This window comes from Asterias rubens, chromosome 20 (genome assembly GCF_902459465.1).
Source record: "Asterias rubens chromosome 20, eAstRub1.3, whole genome shotgun sequence".
In the NCBI taxonomy this organism is placed as follows: Eukaryota; Metazoa; Echinodermata; class Asteroidea; order Forcipulatida; family Asteriidae; genus Asterias; species Asterias rubens.
In genome coordinates, this window is record NC_047081.1 from 10254761 (window position 1) to 10271642 (window position 16882).

General features: G+C 38.6%; 3 protein-coding genes across 3 annotated transcripts; 2 read left to right on the top strand and 1 right to left on the bottom strand.

The window, feature by feature from the left end:
* Positions 1–425: 425 nt before the first annotated feature.
* On the bottom strand, positions 426–3555 carry LOC117303767 (dnaJ homolog subfamily C member 12-like). The gene is made up of 4 exons (XM_033788115.1): positions 2984–3555; positions 2103–2321; positions 1127–1265; positions 426–868 (listed from the first exon to the last, which is right to left on the bottom strand). Exons 1-4 carry the CDS (start codon positions 3059–3061, stop codon positions 792–794), a joined length of 513 nt encoding a protein of 170 aa, XP_033644006.1. The 5' UTR covers positions 3062–3555; the 3' UTR covers positions 426–791.
* Positions 3556–3833: 278 nt separating this feature from the next.
* On the top strand, positions 3834–10308 carry LOC117303765 (NAD-dependent protein deacetylase sirtuin-1-like). The gene is made up of 8 exons (XM_033788111.1): positions 3834–4128; positions 5034–5237; positions 5561–5820; positions 6262–6414; positions 6704–6851; positions 7260–7529; positions 7922–8887; positions 9247–10308. Exons 3-8 carry the CDS (start codon positions 5569–5571, stop codon positions 9633–9635), a joined length of 2178 nt encoding a protein of 725 aa, XP_033644002.1. The 5' UTR covers positions 3834–4128; positions 5034–5237; positions 5561–5568; the 3' UTR covers positions 9636–10308.
* Positions 10309–13487: 3179 nt separating this feature from the next.
* On the top strand, positions 13488–16637 carry LOC117304114. Its single transcript, XM_033788615.1, has 2 exons — positions 13488–13627; positions 14385–16637. The coding sequence occupies exons 1-2, from the start codon at positions 13488–13490 to the stop codon at positions 14680–14682; spliced, it is 438 nt and encodes a 145-aa protein (XP_033644506.1). The 3' UTR covers positions 14683–16637.
* Positions 16638–16882: the final 245 nt, after the last annotated feature.

Here is a 16882-nt window from a genome sequence, read left to right on the forward strand (position 1 = left end):
ATAGTGCAAAAAAAGGGAAATTCAAGGAATCACTTTCAACAATTGTTTTCACCTACTTGTTGGCATATTCCAAAATCCAACTTAATGTTATTATAAATGTTGATCTTTGAACATCAGGCACAAAAACACGAGTGCAAATTTATACCATTTCTCTGAGACACGTTCATACAGGATCTCTATGACCATTTTTCAGTTTTAGATGTGGGAGGAAAACCTCAAAGGGGATCAACCTTTATAATAACTCAGATACTCCAAATCCTAAGTCGACGCCTCTGGTCCGAGGCGAGAACTAGGGTCCACAGAGACGAATGGGGTATCATTTAATAAGAACACACGTGAAAGCCCCCAGTCCTTTAAGACTAGTCCTAGGCAATGATAAGAGATAGGACTGGTCCTAAGTTAGGACCAGTAACCCATCCTAACTTAGGACTGGTCCTATCTCTTAGCATTGCCTAGGACTAGTCCTAAGTTAGGACTACCTTTGTGAAATCCACCCCAGGCATGTTACTTGAGGCAAGTAAGATTAAAAGTATTTCATGGTGTTGAAAGTGGGAATTAAAATGGATATGGTTGTAAATTTGTGAAATCCACCCCTGGAAATTCATTATTTGTCAAAATATACATAATACTGGGGTGGATTTCACAAAGGCTGGTAACCTGATTTTACTAAGCAATAATTTTTTTAGCTTCAGCAAATTGGGCTAAATTTTGTATTTAGCACCAACATTCACTAGTCAGTTGTCAGTTAAAGGTATAGTGTCAATTCTGGGCTCAACATTCTGGGACAGTCCTTACAGTTGGTAGTTTCTAAACTTTCGGAGGATGTCGTTTGCAGGTTCACTGGTCCAACCAGAAGGTCTGGAATATTCTGAAGACAAACAATACACAAGACTTAAGTGGAAAGACAGAATTGACTCAATGCACACAACCAACATATTTTTCAAACAAAAATAATGAAGACAAAATACCCAGCTGGCCAAGATCGTCAGTTTTATTCCTGATTAAACTACAAAGTAAAAGTGGTCGGTCTAAGCCAAAGGTAGTAGGGTAGGTCCAAAAAAATAAATAATAATTATTGTGTCACACAATCCTCAATTAAACAGTAAAAGCGTAGATAAACTCTTACCATAGCTAGAGGGCGGTGTCACAGTGTATGCGCATGCATCTGTTTCACTCTTTCCAGCTCTGCCATCTACTGACTCTGCCTCTTCTTGCTGATGCTCAAGCATTAGATCTTTCTTCTTTCTTACTGCCCAATGCATTGACTGAAATGATCATAAAATTGATGCTTACGGATGAAAGAAAATAATAGAGAAAGATAAAGGTTTAATAAATGTTATTTTGCATCAGAGATAAAGAATATCATTTGTTTTTACCCTTACTCTGATGTGTATTAAGCACTGTATACTCGGTATTTTCTCGAGTTCTGTGAAAATAATCGACAAGCAAATCATTTAGGTGGGATTAGAACCTGTGACCTTTGCATTGCTCTAAGCAGAAACCGGGGCAAACCCCTTCTCTTAAGACAAATGTACTGGGTTCTTTTACGTGCATCAATTGATAAATTTTAATAACAACACACAGAAAATGTGACTTTACATCCCATCCAAAGGACAAACCAATGGTTTAAAAGCGTCTTGTTTTTAAAAGATTACAAGTGTCAAGACCTCAACTCAAATCCAAACTCCGCTGATCAGAAACACCAGGGCTCAAGTCCAGTGAACCTGACTACTCGGCCACAACACGCAAGATTCTCATTGCGGCCACAGCTTTTGTAGCCATTGTGAAGTGCCTTTGGAGCCAGATGGTTTGTATGGGGTAACGAACTGGGACATCATGAGCTTCAACACTGGCTTCAACGGGGGCCTTTCTCAAACCTTGGCTTTGGCTCTGGCTCCAGGCTCCGACACTCCTGCTGATATTCAAACCGGCGCATGCTAAAAATACATGCTGCTCCAGAGGCTGGTTCATTCTGTGTTTCCACTGCATACGCAGCACGCGGAGCTCAAGTCAGAGACAAACCCAAGCTGGAGACGAAGCCCACTGGAAACTAAGGTTTGAGGAAGGCCCCCCTACCCCTTCCATATCACTCTTTCTCATACCGTGTGCATTGAGTCTTTCATCGCGATCCAAGAAGTGTAAGGTACCGCCAGTCCACTCCGTCTCCAGTAGTCATACTCTTTTCGTTTTTTCTCATCTGTCAGAATATCCCGAGCCCTCTGCAGTTTGGCAAACTTATCGGCTGCTGAAGGATCGTCGGGATTCTTGTCTGGGTGCACATCAAGCACTCTGACTTTAAACTCTACATTAATTTGTTCTGTCTGCAAAAAAAAAAAAATCATGAGTTAGAACAAGGATCATGCCTGAATTATAACTTTAAAGCAACAATAGTTGTATGCTGACATAATGGCTGAGCCTTTTGGTACAAGAGTTGGGAAACACATCCCCACCATGGTTTTATATTACTAGTTTTGTTGTATGGGAACATCAGGTGGAAGATACTGCCCATTTGGTAGTGTCGCAAGTTGTGGGCTAAGTTTAAACTAAAATCAATTGACTATATCCTTGTGGGGATGTTGATCCTATCCTCGACAAACACGTTACAAATAGAATAATAGGCATTCATAGAACTGAATATAGAGTGGTGATAAATTAAAAGTGTCTGAAACATTTTAGCCATCTGAACAATACTACAGTCTACAACTCTAAATCTAACGACCAATCATTAACCATTATGTTGAGAATTTTTTTATATTAACAAAACTGTGAATCACATAATATAAATAAGGACTATCCTTTTAATTATAAAACACATGCCTTAACTGGGTGATAGTGTTGGATAACTGTTTGTTAACATGCAACGTAGAGTCAAATCTGGGCTAGGATATAGGCTATTTTGTATAACTATAGGGGAGAGTGTGCATGGCATGGGATTGGGCTAGCCTTGGTGAGGTGAGGGTTTTTTGTTGCAATCAAAACTTACCGATGAAAGCTCATCAGCTCCGAGCAATTTGTAAAAGTCATCATCTTCAGATCTCTGATTATTGAAAAGCTCTTCCATAATTTTGAACGTAAAGTTTTAATCGATGTCGGAAAACAGTGCTTGTTAAAACAGAAGCTGAAATTCTTTAAAGACTTTTTGTGTAAGCAAAATTTCTAATTACAAACAGTTTAAAAAACAAACAAATTGAAAAGTTTTGACTTTTTGGGTAGCACCACCCTCATTCACAGTCAACTTGTCATTTGTTTAAACTGTTCTTTTCTTAACACAGCACAGTACACCCATCATCTTGAGTTATGTGGTCACTATATATGCCCATCTATGGACGGTGTTTACAAGTTTGAACCAAATTTCATGTGAAATACACGAATTATTTGCCCCAGAGATTCTTAATCAACACCTCAGTTTTCAGCTGGAAGTAGTTCCTCATCTGCACTGACCAATCATCACTGAAAATCCTACTGAGGCAAAAAGTTTTAACCAATCAAAGTTTCGTATAATGTGTGAACACCAAATTCTTATCCAGCTTTGTGTAAGCACGCAACAGTCACAACATTCGGCAGAAGTTGCGCACCCTATGGAAAAAGAACGGCAGATTGGGGGCAAATGTTAAGAGTAAAGACATGTTTTATTTTAATTTAATTTTAATGCAATTAATAATATAATTGTAATGTGTATTAGAAATATAAAATATTAAAAGCTGTATTTATGTAACATAAAAACAATTTTATGAGTTGTATTATTAAAAAAAGGTTTATAAAAGTATTCGAAAGTTACTTCAATTTGGTCGAGGGTACTCATCACGGGTCAATTTAAGTTCAAGATGGCCGACGTAGTCGACAAAAGTTCTTTGGAATCACCAAAAAAGCGTCCCCGACTCGAACATAAAGAGCCACTTATCATTTCCCCAAATTCAGTAGAAGCAGAAAAGTCTCACGTACCGACAGGGACTGATAAAAAAGCAATTTATTCATCGAGAGAGAGATTTTCGAAGGGAAAAGATTCGCTCAACTTCGACCCCGGATCTGGCGCTGGATTCGAACATGGACTTCCGCCCGACGAAACTCACGTCTTATCAGAGAGATTCACTTCAGATTTGGATGATGATTTTCTTCCAGAGCAAAACGGTTGGTGTGAACTTAACGTTACCTAAACTTCTGATACATTATTTGAGGTGGATTTGACGAGTTGTAAATTAGTTTGTTTGAAAAAAGAATTAATTACAAAATTATTAAAAATAAAATAAAATTTTTAATTAATAATAATATTAATTAACTATTGGAAAAGTTTCCGTATGGCGCCACCACTTTTTCATTCGATATGAAATAATATAGTATCTAATTTACCTCAATGAGATATCCCTTTTTGTAAAAATGAGTGAAAAAGTGGTGGCGCCATACGGAAAGTTATCCTTTATTTGTTACATAATTGAGGCCCCTATATAATTATAATATATAAATATAAAATTAAATTTTTTGTTGACATTTCTTAATTATTTTGTGTATTTATAAATTTACTGTTTATTTCTTTCTTTATTTATTGAATGTTATTGTTATTGTTAATAAATGTTTGTAATTGTTCATAATATGAACCGTGACGGGCAAATAAAATAAATTCAGAAAGTTAAATTGTATTCCAAAAACAAATTTAAACTAATCAAATGAAAGTTGAACTTGAAGGCGGCCTAGGCAGGTATGGTAGTTTGGATTTAAGCTGGCACTGGCTACAAATTATTATATAGCAAAAAACTATGTTCTCTGGGGTGGATAAAAATTAAGCCAATAGTTCGCGATAATAATATTAACTGAATAATTAATATTGTCTTTTTTTGTTGTGTAATCATTGACTGCAGAGGGGAGGTAAAAGAGGAGTTCATGCTTGATAATGGACGCTTTAGGATACTGTATTTACATGTGATTGGTTACAATAAATATAACGTGGGTCGTTCGATACTCGCCGAAGCGTTACAATTATTGTAACTAAATTGTGATGACATTTCATTTGACACTCTGTGTTTTAATTGCCTTTCCAGGTGACTGCCACAGCGTTTTGCGCCGGGCATCTTCCAGCAGTCCAATAGCCGCCGACACCAACAACACTTCCCCAAGGTTTGAGGAGTCTGATGCGGAGAGTGATGGGGAAGAGAGCAGCTCTGTGAGTGACGAGGGAAGCTTAAGATCCCTCGATGGTGATCTAGATCTTGGCTTGGGTGATTGTGACCTGGTACAACCAACGGGTAAGATGTAATCCTAGGCTAATGGAAGTCTTCATCTCACCCCAAAGTTGGATCCGGATTGACAATTTGTTTTTTGTTTTTAAAGAAAATTAGAGGGGATGGGCAAAAGCTATTAACTTGTCGTAAAATAGCGACAAACAAAAATTAGGATTTTGTGTCAATCGATTTTAAAAAAAAGGTTTTACAAAAATTGACGAACCAGTCAAAACCTAGCGAATCGAAATTCAAACCAACTGGTCGTGCTGGCTAGTTGAAAAAAGTGAAGAGCAATAGTGTACAATTCAGTAATTTAGATTGACTTTTTTCCCCTTGCTTTTATTCAGTTGGTCCAATGGGCTGGCTTCACCGGCAGATGATGTCAGGCGTCCATCCACGTTCCATCCTCTCAAAGCTCATACCGAACATGTCTGCATCCCTGCCGCAGGATCTAGATGAGTTTGAGGTGTGGTCTATCATCGCTGATTACTTCAACATGCTGCGGGAGCCACCGCGGCGGAAAAAGCTGCAAGACGTGAACTCGTTTGAAGACGCCTTGAATCTGTTGCGGAGCTCCAAGAGGATCATGGTGCTGACAGGGGCAGGGGTGAGTTCTATGCCTTTAAAAATGTTGGGGTTAACAAGCCAGGGACTTTCATATTTTTTTCTATTTTCTCAACTGAAAATATCACAGGTAACTTTTATTGAATCTTTCTAGATAATGTTGCCTATAAATCAGCATTACATTGATGAAAAACCAATCAAGATTACAAAGCCATGCCTGTAAGTCATCTTTGAGAGGGCAAGGCCATTTTCATTTTGCCCAGGGCACTTCCATTAGAAAATCTTGAAGTCAAAAGGGAAAGTTTTGAAAAGACCAAGTAAAGACCAGGAGCAATGGAGGCCATGGATTCCACGGCCTGCGCTTAATTTCAGGCCAGGGTTCAGTTGTGGGAACCAGACCGCTGTAACAGACTCTGCCTTAGATTACTCCAAAATCCATACACGGTTCATTGGTTTTGAATTCCGATGCTTTTTATTTCCTCAGGTTTCTGTATCGTGTGGCATCCCTGACTTCAGATCAAGAGATGGTGTCTATGCCAGACTTGCTGTGGACTTCCCAGACCTCCCAGATCCACAGGCCATTTTTGATATCAACTACTTTCGACGGAACCCCAAGCCTTTCTTTAAATTTGCAAAGGTAGGCGGACGCTTTCCGGGTTTCTTTGTCTCTCTTTTTGTTTCTTTACTTGTGCACATTCTTTTTTTTTAGGGGTTGGTACACAAACTACTAAGTACATAAATCAATTTACAAAGCACTAAGCAACTTTGGGTTATTTTTATTGATGTTAGCCACTATCAATATCAATAACATATTTTTGGGGCTGGTAACCTGTTTCTGCTAAGCAAGATTATGTCTTTTCTAAGTATTATTTTTAACAGCCATGATGAATTTTAAATCAGACACTGTTCTTTGTTTCCCAATGTAGGAAATCTACCCCGGTGAATTCAGACCATCCACATGCCATAAGTTCATCGCTCTCCTTGAGCAACACGGCAAACTTCTACGCAACTTCTCTCAGAACATTGACACCTTGGAACAGGTGGCTGGCATTACCAAAGTCTTGCAGTGTCATGGTGAGTCAGTCGTGTAGTCAGTCAGGCCTCAAGAAAACCCAAGGCACCAACAGCATTTGCCTTGGTGCCTAAGACAGGGCGACTAGTGTCGAAGTCGCGACTTTTTGTTGCTTAGGGGAGACGCGACCACTGTTTAATAACTACTCGGTTAATCGTGCCGCCACGACTACTTAAAAAATTTAACCAATTGTGTCGCTAACGACTATTCACGACAATATATTTTACTGACGAAACACAATCAGACATCAGTGGCACAATCCTTCAATCCTTTCAATAAACCTATCCAGTTCTTCTCGGAACTTTTCCTAAGCCATCAGTTCTTCAATGACTTTAATAGCTCAAGATTTAAAACTTTAAAAAATTGCTTTTTCAAAGCTCAAAAAAGAAAGTCTCTGTTTCTTGCCAAAGGTTCCTTCGCAACTGCACACTGTACGAACTGCAACTACGAGGTGGATGCGGACGCCATCCGACAAGATATCTTCAACCAAGTGGTACCCCACTGCCCTCACTGTCCCAGGGACCCGGACGTCCTGGCCGTTATGAAGCCCGATATCGTCTTCTTTGGTGAAGGGCTGCCTAAAGATTTCTACCATTGCTTAGATGAGGATAAGGATAAGATTGATTTGCTTATAGTCATTGGATCTTCGCTAAAGGTGCAGCCGGTAGCAACCATTCCAAGTAAGTGTCCAATAGAAACATGTCGGCTGGTTTTAGTGTTTGAGTTTTTTTCATTGGAGGGGTAGCCAGAGACACTTTATCTATATTCAGGCATGGTACTCTTCCTACAATTTTGTTTGCCTTTTGAAAAATCAGATTTTCTTTTTAATAAGACAACCTACATCATGTGTACATGTAGGTCGCCCCTTGTACTTTTTTCCTCAATATTGACTCACCAACGAAAATTCACCTTAAATAATTTTGCTTGTTTTTTTTGTGTCGCTGCTTTTTATTAGCCTTCTTCAAATTTGTTCTTTTAATGACCATTTAACTTACCTAAATTAAACAAAATTATCTGTGACCAGAGTGTACAAATGTCTATGATATTATTTTTGTTTGTTTGGTTCTTGTAGATGCTGTACCAGGCAATATCCCTCAGATTCTCATAAACAGAGAGCCACTCCCCCACATGAACTTTGACATAGAGTTGCTAGGCGATGGAGACGTCATCGTCAACGAAATCTGCCGCCGCCTCGGCGACGGCTGGGATCAAATCTGCGATGGCAACCAGCTGGAGGAGACATCCGAAATGCCAGACGTGCCAACTCCTGCGGGTTCCGACTCGGTGGGGAGCGATTTTGAAACCATGGTTACGCCAAAGAGGCCTGAGGAAGGATTTGAAGGTGCTGATAGCACCAGTTGGGTCGGTCGGTCATCGGACGGTTCGCTGCAGTCTTGTGACGACCACGCAGAGGCAACTCATCAAGATGACAACTCTAAGGGAGAAGGACAAGGAGACATCAAGAAATCAACGACGCCTGAAAGACTTTCCAAATCGCCGCATATGTGTAGTTCCGCTGAAAGGGCCTCATCAGCTGGCACTACTATTAAAATCAATACTGAAACTAACACAGTCAATTCAAAACCTGAACTTGATGAATCCTCAGTCAGTGAAGATGACACCCAGCAAGATCAGAAATCCCACCCCAACCGCTGTCTTCAGAGTAGAGACACCAAGACCGTCAAAGATATTCGTGTAACGGATAAATCTCAGCAGCAAGACGGTGTCATTTCAAGCACAGTGTGTGAGGACAGCAAGCCACAGGGTGCAAAGCCTAACTGCACAAATGCCAATCAGTTGAAGAACGACCAAATCAGTCAGACAAATGAAGCCCAGAGGCAACAAAAACGGGAAAATCTAGAGGCTGAGAACATTGAAAACACTAAAGATGCTCATACCGTAGCCAATAGGAGAGGGGACAACGACAACAATGAAGGCGCAACAGAGGAGGGCTCTCGAAGCTTGAGTAAGACGAGTGCTGACCACACAACTCAACCAAAGAGGAAACGAAAAAGCAGCATTGCCTTATACTTACAATGTAAGTGGTTTTAAAATACAAAGTGGCGAGTAGCTCTTCAAGAGTATAAAATTGTTGTACAGTGTTTTAAAGAATTATCAATTTTTAAAATAAAATCAGCCTTTGAGAAAATTGTTGTTGAGGTTGGAAAGTGAGGCCACTATTAACAGTATTTGGGCATTTTTACTGTTTATTTTGGTTAGTAAGCAGTTTAAAACAGCAAACAACTTTACTGAAATATTTACCGGGACATTTCAAGTGGCTCCGTGGCGATGGGAGAGGGCTCTGTGTAGGCATGAGGTCTCTCCCATGTTACTGCTGGACAACCTGTTTGACGATAATTTGAAATTGACCCATGATTTTATTTTTGATCACTACAGCATCTTCCTATCTGTTTGTTCCTCCAAACCGCTATATCTTCCACGGGGCTGAGGTATACCCCCCTTCCAAGTCAGTCAGCCCCTGCAATGACACCGATGACATCAATGACAGACATTCTGTCGACGACCATGACAACAGTGACATCGAGGACCACCTCCGTGACGTCATCGGCCATAGCGAGGTACCGTCAACCAGCAATGCTCTGACTGGTGATCGTCAGCACGGGGACCTGCCCCCAGCGATGGATAGCCCTGTATTGCATCTCGGAAAGGGAGGCTCGTGTGAACCACAAGGTGACCCAGTGTTCTCAGATACCCACAAGGAACAAGAAAGATCTGAACTGCACGCTGAAAAAACTCCACTCAGCGAGGCAGACGAGGGGGTATAGGGTGAGTTCTTTGGGGGGTAGGTGGAAACTGGACGTTTGTAAAAACCAACAAGAAACACTTTTCGAATGGGTAGGACATTTTCATTGGTGAAACTGGACAAACTGACCAAAAAAAAAGAGGGATGTTCAGTTAACAAAAATGTCTTTAAGATAGACTAAAATGAAAATATTCAGACATAAATTTCGACATACAGTATATTTATCAGACGAGTTTTCTAAATCGAGGTAAATGACTGCTAAGGGGATGGTGTGCCATTCTATCATTAAATGCGGACAGGTTCTCACAACACCTGTCTTTATGCTTTGTCTAAAAAGAACAATGAATTTGGAAAAATTATATTAGCAGTAATTGTTAAGAAAATAATTTATGCCCTCCAAAACTCATATTCAAAGTTTTTGACTAAAGTGATTGGCCTACAAATTACCTCATACAATAGTCTGAATGAGAAACAAGGGTGCTTAAAGGTCACCCATTCTCTTTCCTTTTTCAACGCCATTATTTCAAAGGTATTCTAGTTTTACTTGAGTTTTTAGTTAGAGTATTTAAGATTTAACCTGACTTTGTTTCTTGTGTGTAATTGAAGATTGGCAAAAAGGTGATTGCTGATGCTGATTGAAACGATATCCAGAAAAATGTTATTTTTTATAAACATTTTCAATACATGTAATTATAACCGGGTTTGTGATATGACTTTAACGTTAACACTTTTTGCATGTTTTTAAATTTTTACCTGAAAAGAAAAAATGTAAATAATTATTGTAAATATTAGTATCTTCAACAGAAATACATTTTTATATAGCAAGAGGTGTGTCCACCATGAGGGCCATTTGAAATTTTTCATTCATACGATGTAAATAATTTAAACAATAGTTGTGTTATTCTGCTTTTTAAAGATTAACCTTGGTGATTTCACCACAGGATTTTTGGCCCTTGGAAAGAGTCAGAAAAACTGTGACTAAACAGCTGGATTAAACTGTCTATTAAAGGGAAGGTACACATTGGGTAATTACTCAACTCACAACAAATATTAGCTTAAAAACTGACTTGGTAACGAGCATTGGAGAGCTGTTGATAGTATAAAACATTGTGAGAAACCGCTCCCTCTGAAGAAGCGTAGATTTTGAGAAAGAGGTAATTTTTCACTAAGATATTAAAAGACTTCTAGCCAGATTGTCTTTTATTCCTATCTGAAAGCACACATTTTCTCGCAACTTCGATGACCAATTGAGCCCAAATTTTCACAGGTTTGTTATTTTATGCATGTTGGGATACACCAAGTGATAAGACTGGTCTTTGACAATTACCAATAGTGTCCACTGCCTTTAATGCCTTGGCCTGACATGTAGTCCTTGTACAATTTTCCTACTTTTTTCCAACGGACCAAATACCATGTCTGCAATAACCTTGCTCTATGGTATTACTTAGTAAAGTTGTTATCGAGAAAATTAGCTGTTCAAAGTTACAAGATTATATTTATTTTATTTGACATGTAATGATGACGTTTTTAAATTTACAATTACACTGCCATTGAATTTCTTCTAGAGTAGATGTTATGTGCACAAGGGAACAAGACGATTATGACTACACCCTTAAAGACACTGGACACTATTGGTAATTACTCAAAATAACTGTTAGCATAAAAACTTACTTGGTAAGAGCAATGGAGAGCTGTTACATTTAAAAACAATGTGAGAAACAGCTCCCTCTGAAGTAACATAGTTTTTGCGAAAGAAGTAATTTTCCACTAAAATATTTGAATTTGCTTTGGAGACCTCGGAATTTTATTTTTGAGGTCCTGAAATCAAGCATCTCAAAGCACACAACTCAAGTGACAAGGGTGTTTTTTTCTTTCATTATTATCTCGCAATTTCGATGCCGAATTGAGTTCAAATTTTCAAGGGTTTGTTATTTTGTGCATATGTTGAGATACACCAAGTGAGAAGACTGGTCTGTGACAATTACCAATAGTGTCCAGTGTCTTAAAAAAACAAATTGGTCTGTAGTTTAAACTTAGACAGTGATATTTTGCAGGTAGAAAAACAAACAAATGTCAAACAAATATCCAATGGGTTGGTAGTTATGTTTGTATTAAATTATAGGGTTTTCTGTTGTTATTTTGGAAGGTTCAAACCAGGGCTTAATTTCCCAGAGCTGCTCAATCAGGAAACATTGGTTAACAAGTAATGATGTGCTTATAGCACAAATAAGCAGAAAACCCTCAACATTGAGCAATGGGCATCATACATCTTTAAAACTACCACTAGTTAAATTTTATCAAAAATTTTACTCAGTTTGTTTTGTCACAACTTTTAACCATTATAAATTGAATTGAACCAATTTTGTGGTGTGGTTTTTTTGTTAATAATAAAGCAAAATGGCCAACCATTTCTTCCTCATATTATTTCAAACCTATGAGTACGACTGCTGCATCCTAGAGCACATGTCTCAATTAAGAGTAGTCTTGAAATCAAGTCGGTAATTGTTAAGCGCGGTGTGGTCACGGGGACGATACACTCATCCTCGAGCCAGTATGTGTGTGAGTCAGTCGACAGCTGCCACGTGCTACCTATGACCGTTGCATGGATGTATAATCGCACTGTGACTGTTGCATGACGGCAGAATGTGTGTTTGTAACTAATAGGCAGCGCCTAACGACTTGTCATCAAGTCTAAATAAACAGGGGCTCCAAGGTCAAATTGAGCTTTGTGATGCAATCAATTTTTTTTTTTTTTTTGGATCTATAGTCCTCATGAAAGCAGGGACAAAATTAAAAGTCTCAAATCTCACAATAAAAGGTTGTAATGGATGCCATTTTATTTAAACTCTTTCAAAACCAATGGGTCAGTACATTCCAAACGGGAGTTTCTGCACCAGTCATAACCACAAACTCGATGCTGATGTTTCGATTGAATATCATCAGAGTTCAGGCATGAACTGACAATTCTTTCTGAAATGAAATTGCTCTCTTGAAGGGTATCAAAGATACATGTAGTAGCATTTTACACCTGTTATTTTAACCCAAGGTTATACACTTTGTGCTTTATTAGGTGACTTTGCAGACTTGTAATTTTGTCCAAATATTCGTAAGGACTCTATCAATAGACCCTTCCCATAAAATATGTAAATTGCACTTAGCGTGTGCGCACTAACGTTTTGGTTGGCAAAATGAGGGAAAATTGTGCTGTTTTGTACACGGCTAATGGGTGCGTGACGCACACGCGATTGCGCGTCTGCTTAGTGCACAACTCTATGGTGTTTGCCAACCAACAAGGTCTGTACGCATGCGTGAATGTAATTAGCATATTTCATGGGAAGGGTCCATTGTAAAATGAGTCGGTTTGATCATTGCTGATCACACCAGTGAAGGATAATTTAACCAAAAATAATATTTTCTAAAAAGCATGACTTGGTTATTTAAATTTTTTGAATCAAAACATAGCTAGGGTAACAAAAGTTTAGTTATTTAATTATGTATGTAGTTAAACGTTTAGCCTGTTCATACTATGTTTGTGACTAACATGAGAGGAAATTAAAATACATTTATTTATATAGGATAATTTGAGTTGATTGTTTGTTTATTATTTGTTTTGTAATAATTTCTATCGTTTTATTTGGGGCATTGTGCCTGTTTTTAACTATTTCATTCAGATGATTTGTGTGTTGTTGTTTTTTTTGGGTTGGGGGTATTTTTTATTAGAAACGCCATTTTCTTAACTTTGTGGAAGTGTTTTTTCTCTATTGGGGGCGGGGGGGGGGGGGGCGCTGCACTTGGGACGGTACAGATTGTGAACGAAATAGGACTGACTTCCAAAGAATTATATAGCGCCCTCTCTAGCCTAACTATTTCCAACATGGCAGAATCTACGGAAGAAAATGCTGTGGCTAGCAGACGAACTTTAGACAAGATTTGCTACTCGTATTTACCCGTATTAGGGGCTGCAAGTCACACGCTGTTTGCCGTACACATGCTTGACAGGAATCTACTACCAAGGTATGAAATATTTGTGATTATTGTAGCAATAAACGCAAAATAATGGCTTACATTGTTTCGCGTTGTTCGCCAAAAAAAAGGTACAACGTTGAGCGTATCCGTATGGGCCTGAAAATGAAACGAAAGTCCAACAAGACTGGTTTATTATGCACAAAGATTGAAATGGACCGTGGTAAGGGAAAAGGTACCTAGGTATACAACTAAACATTTTCTTTGGGCATGAGCTGCCCACCTTCCTTTGGCTTTGCTTGGTTGAATTGTCCTTTTAACTGGGTCAAAGTTGCCACGCCCAAAAAAATAAAAATATTTAACATGAAAAGTGTGTTGTTATAACTTAAGACTACATGTATATTCATTAAGTAAACAACTGCTGATATATATTTCCATTGCTTTTTAAACTTTTTAGCCGCCGAAAAGATGATTTACGCTACTCAAACAAGTTAAACACATTTTAATAAATTTGACAAAACACTCTAGACAGCAGACTAAAGTTGAAGTAAGAAAGCTAGTTTACATCTGTATGCCTGCTAATTACTTGCTGCAGAAGTCTCCCGAATTCCAAAAAATCTGCTCCACGGTAGAATACGGAGCAAGACAAGTTCTCAAAAGAACATAATCGACCTGGCAAGAAAATATACACGTGGTGTTACCGCAAGCCAGTATTGATACCTCACCATGCATTGCTCAAATCCAACAGAACTCTGCTCATTTTCAACAAATCTAATCACTGTTTATGATTTGGTCTTCCCTCTCGCAGGTTGTTCCCAAGATGGCATCTCGGTGTCGCCAACAGTCTTCTCTTCAACTCTCACCTCGGCGTTGGGCTCTACATCTTCAATCGTCCCTCTCTGCGCGCCGCTACCATGCAACAGCGCATCCTCTGGAGCGTTTACAGCAGTGCCATGTTTAACTTTGGCTCTGTGCTTCTGTTTGCGACGGGGAAGCAACTGCTGACGGAAGACAGATTTGTTGGGACTCTCTACGCCATGTCGGCCAGTCTGTGCTTTCTGGTCGTTGGAAAACAGTTCTTTGATTTCTTGGACTCTCGAATATGAAGATACTCTGGGGAAAAGGATGGCTCAACTCAAACCCTCTTAGTCTTGAATCAAGACTCCTCCTATTATTGATATATTTGCCCATGATCTATGGCCACAAGAGGGCTCCCTTCCAACCTTAATACATTTATATGGCGCTTAATCTGTTTGCTCTAAGGTGCTTCACAAGAGTAATAATAATACTATAGCATTTATTAGGCGCACTTTACTGAAAACATTCAAAGGCGCCAGTCTTGAAGAAGAGTCATAGCAGTTTATGATAGCGATTATTTGCTTACAGAGCCCTCTATCGACAAGGCATTAAACAACAGGAGTAGAGCTTTCTCGATTATAAAACAACAGGAGCGTCTTGAACGAAGACTACAAACCCATTCGTGGGATAGGTTGCTCAAAATGTAATTGATTCATCTAATTTACCCAATTTTACATTTGTTTATCTGCATTATTGCAAATTACAGCCCTGTAGCCTAATCATGGCCTTTTGCTTGATGAGCCATTATTAGCCTTAATGTTCTGTTTTTTCACCCCTCTTTTTTACTCTCATTTTTTGACATAAACAGTAACCAGTACTATGGAAGTTAAAGCCTAGGGGTTATTATCCACTGCATGCCATGTAGCCTTCTAGTTGCAGTGTCATTATAAAAGTAGATGACATATCTAGGAGGACAAGTGCATTAATTGAAAACATATGTATATTTTAAATAATAATTCTCTTCAAAACTAAGATATCTGTATCACAATGGCTGCCAAAATTAGCAAAACTTGTCTAGCTTGACTATGCACAAAGTTGAAATTAGATTAATTTAATGATCATTTAAAACAAATTTAAACTTCTAATTATTTTTAAAGCAGTAGTACAGGTGTGGAGTTTCATCTTTGAGAGTGCAACGGCACTTCCATTAGTAAATCTTAAAGTCTATGGGAAACTTTTGAAGGGGCACCAAGGTCATGCACAGAAGACAACAGAGGCTATGTCAGCAGGCGGGCCTGGAATTTCATATAATATGAGAGGGCAAGGCCAGTTTCGTTCTTCCATTGGGAAATAATTATTAGTTATGGGAAACTTTTGAAGGACAACAGAGGCTATGGCTTCCCTTACCAGGGGCGGATTGCAATAAAACGGTCTTAGTCAGCGGTCTAAGACCAGTCAGTTATAGCAGGCTATCTGCCTTAGACGGTCTTAGCTTAGTCAGTCATAAAGCCTGTTGCAATAAGACAGTCTTAGATAAGTCAGCGAAAAGTAATGCAATACGAACCATCGTCCCATAAGCACTTCTGCAGGCACTGGCGGTATGGCATTGTTCTTATTGCTTTGGTTTGAATCATCGGATATCCAATCTCTGAGTTGTATAATTTTTACTGTTGGGAACATGACACTTACGATACAAAGTATCATCATCATAATGCCTCTAATGGGTGTAATCTATTTCTAAAACACAATCTCATCCTAGAGCTCTTTGTATCAAATCATCTACAACTAACAAATGCAGCACCAGGCTTAAGATTTAAGACTGGCTATAATTATAGACCACGCTATTGCAATCGGTCTATAATTAAAGACTGTCTAAGCGTGTTTCAAGTTAGCCGGCTATAGCGCATAGACCGGCTTAAGACCGCTTGGTGCAATCCGCCCCAGGTCTTGTAGTATGGTAAGATGCACTTGCCTTTTTACTTCTGAAATAATAATATAAATAATAAAAAATAATGGATAATTGTTTTTGCAAAGGATATGATGGTGTTGAAGCACGGAACATAAAATAATGTGTAGACAGTGTGCAAAGCAAAGCTGACTTTGTTGGAATTATTTTACCAATTATCAGTAAAAACCATTGCCTAATTATTAGAAATAAACACAACTTTTAACTAAAACACCAACAAATGTGAAGTGATTTGAAAAGTCTTTGTGTCACATAATAGCATATTTTGTTGTTAAACAACCTACACTGGGCATTGTATGGAGATTATTGCTTGAAACACTTCACTGTAATTATTTTGTAGTATTTCGTCACTCTAAAGCATGGAGCAATAAAGCCGCTCTATAACAAAATATAAAACATTATGCAACTTATTGTTCCGGCCAAACTTTAATAATTATGCCTAACTATTTAAAAGGGATCAATGGGACAGACTTGGTTCAAAAATTTCCCACATTCAAGTTTTAATTTGGCTAGCGCGAATTTTAAAAAGGACAACTTCAATT

What these genes read in the sequence shown, in the direction of transcription:
- LOC117303765 (XM_033788111.1), top strand. Translation starts at nt 5,569, where the DNA reads ATGGGCTGGCTTCACCGGCAGATGATGTCAGGCGTCCATCCACGTTCC. An exon ending in TGGTGCTGACAGGGGCAGGG is followed by an intron (nt 5,821 to 6,261) that starts GTGAGTTCTATG and finishes TTATTTCCTCAG; the next exon opens with GTTTCTGTATCGTGTGGCAT. An exon ending in CATTGCCTTATACTTACAAT is followed by an intron (nt 8,888 to 9,246) that starts GTAAGTGGTTTT and finishes TGATCACTACAG; the next exon opens with CATCTTCCTATCTGTTTGTT.
- LOC117303767 (XM_033788115.1), bottom strand. Translation starts at nt 3,061, where the DNA reads ATGGAAGAGCTTTTCAATAATCAGAGATCTGAAGATGATGACTTTTAC. An exon ending in TGAAAGACTCAATGCACACG is followed by an intron (nt 1,266 to 2,102) that starts GTATGAGAAAGA and finishes TGATCATTTCAG; the next exon opens with TCAATGCATTGGGCAGTAAG. An exon ending in GACACCGCCCTCTAGCTATG is followed by an intron (nt 869 to 1,126) that starts GTAAGAGTTTAT and finishes GTTTGTCTTCAG; the next exon opens with AATATTCCAGACCTTCTGGT.
- LOC117304114 (XM_033788615.1), top strand. Translation starts at nt 13,488, where the DNA reads ATGGCAGAATCTACGGAAGAAAATGCTGTGGCTAGCAGACGAACTTTA. An exon ending in GACAGGAATCTACTACCAAG is followed by an intron (nt 13,628 to 14,384) that starts GTATGAAATATT and finishes TCCCTCTCGCAG; the next exon opens with GTTGTTCCCAAGATGGCATC.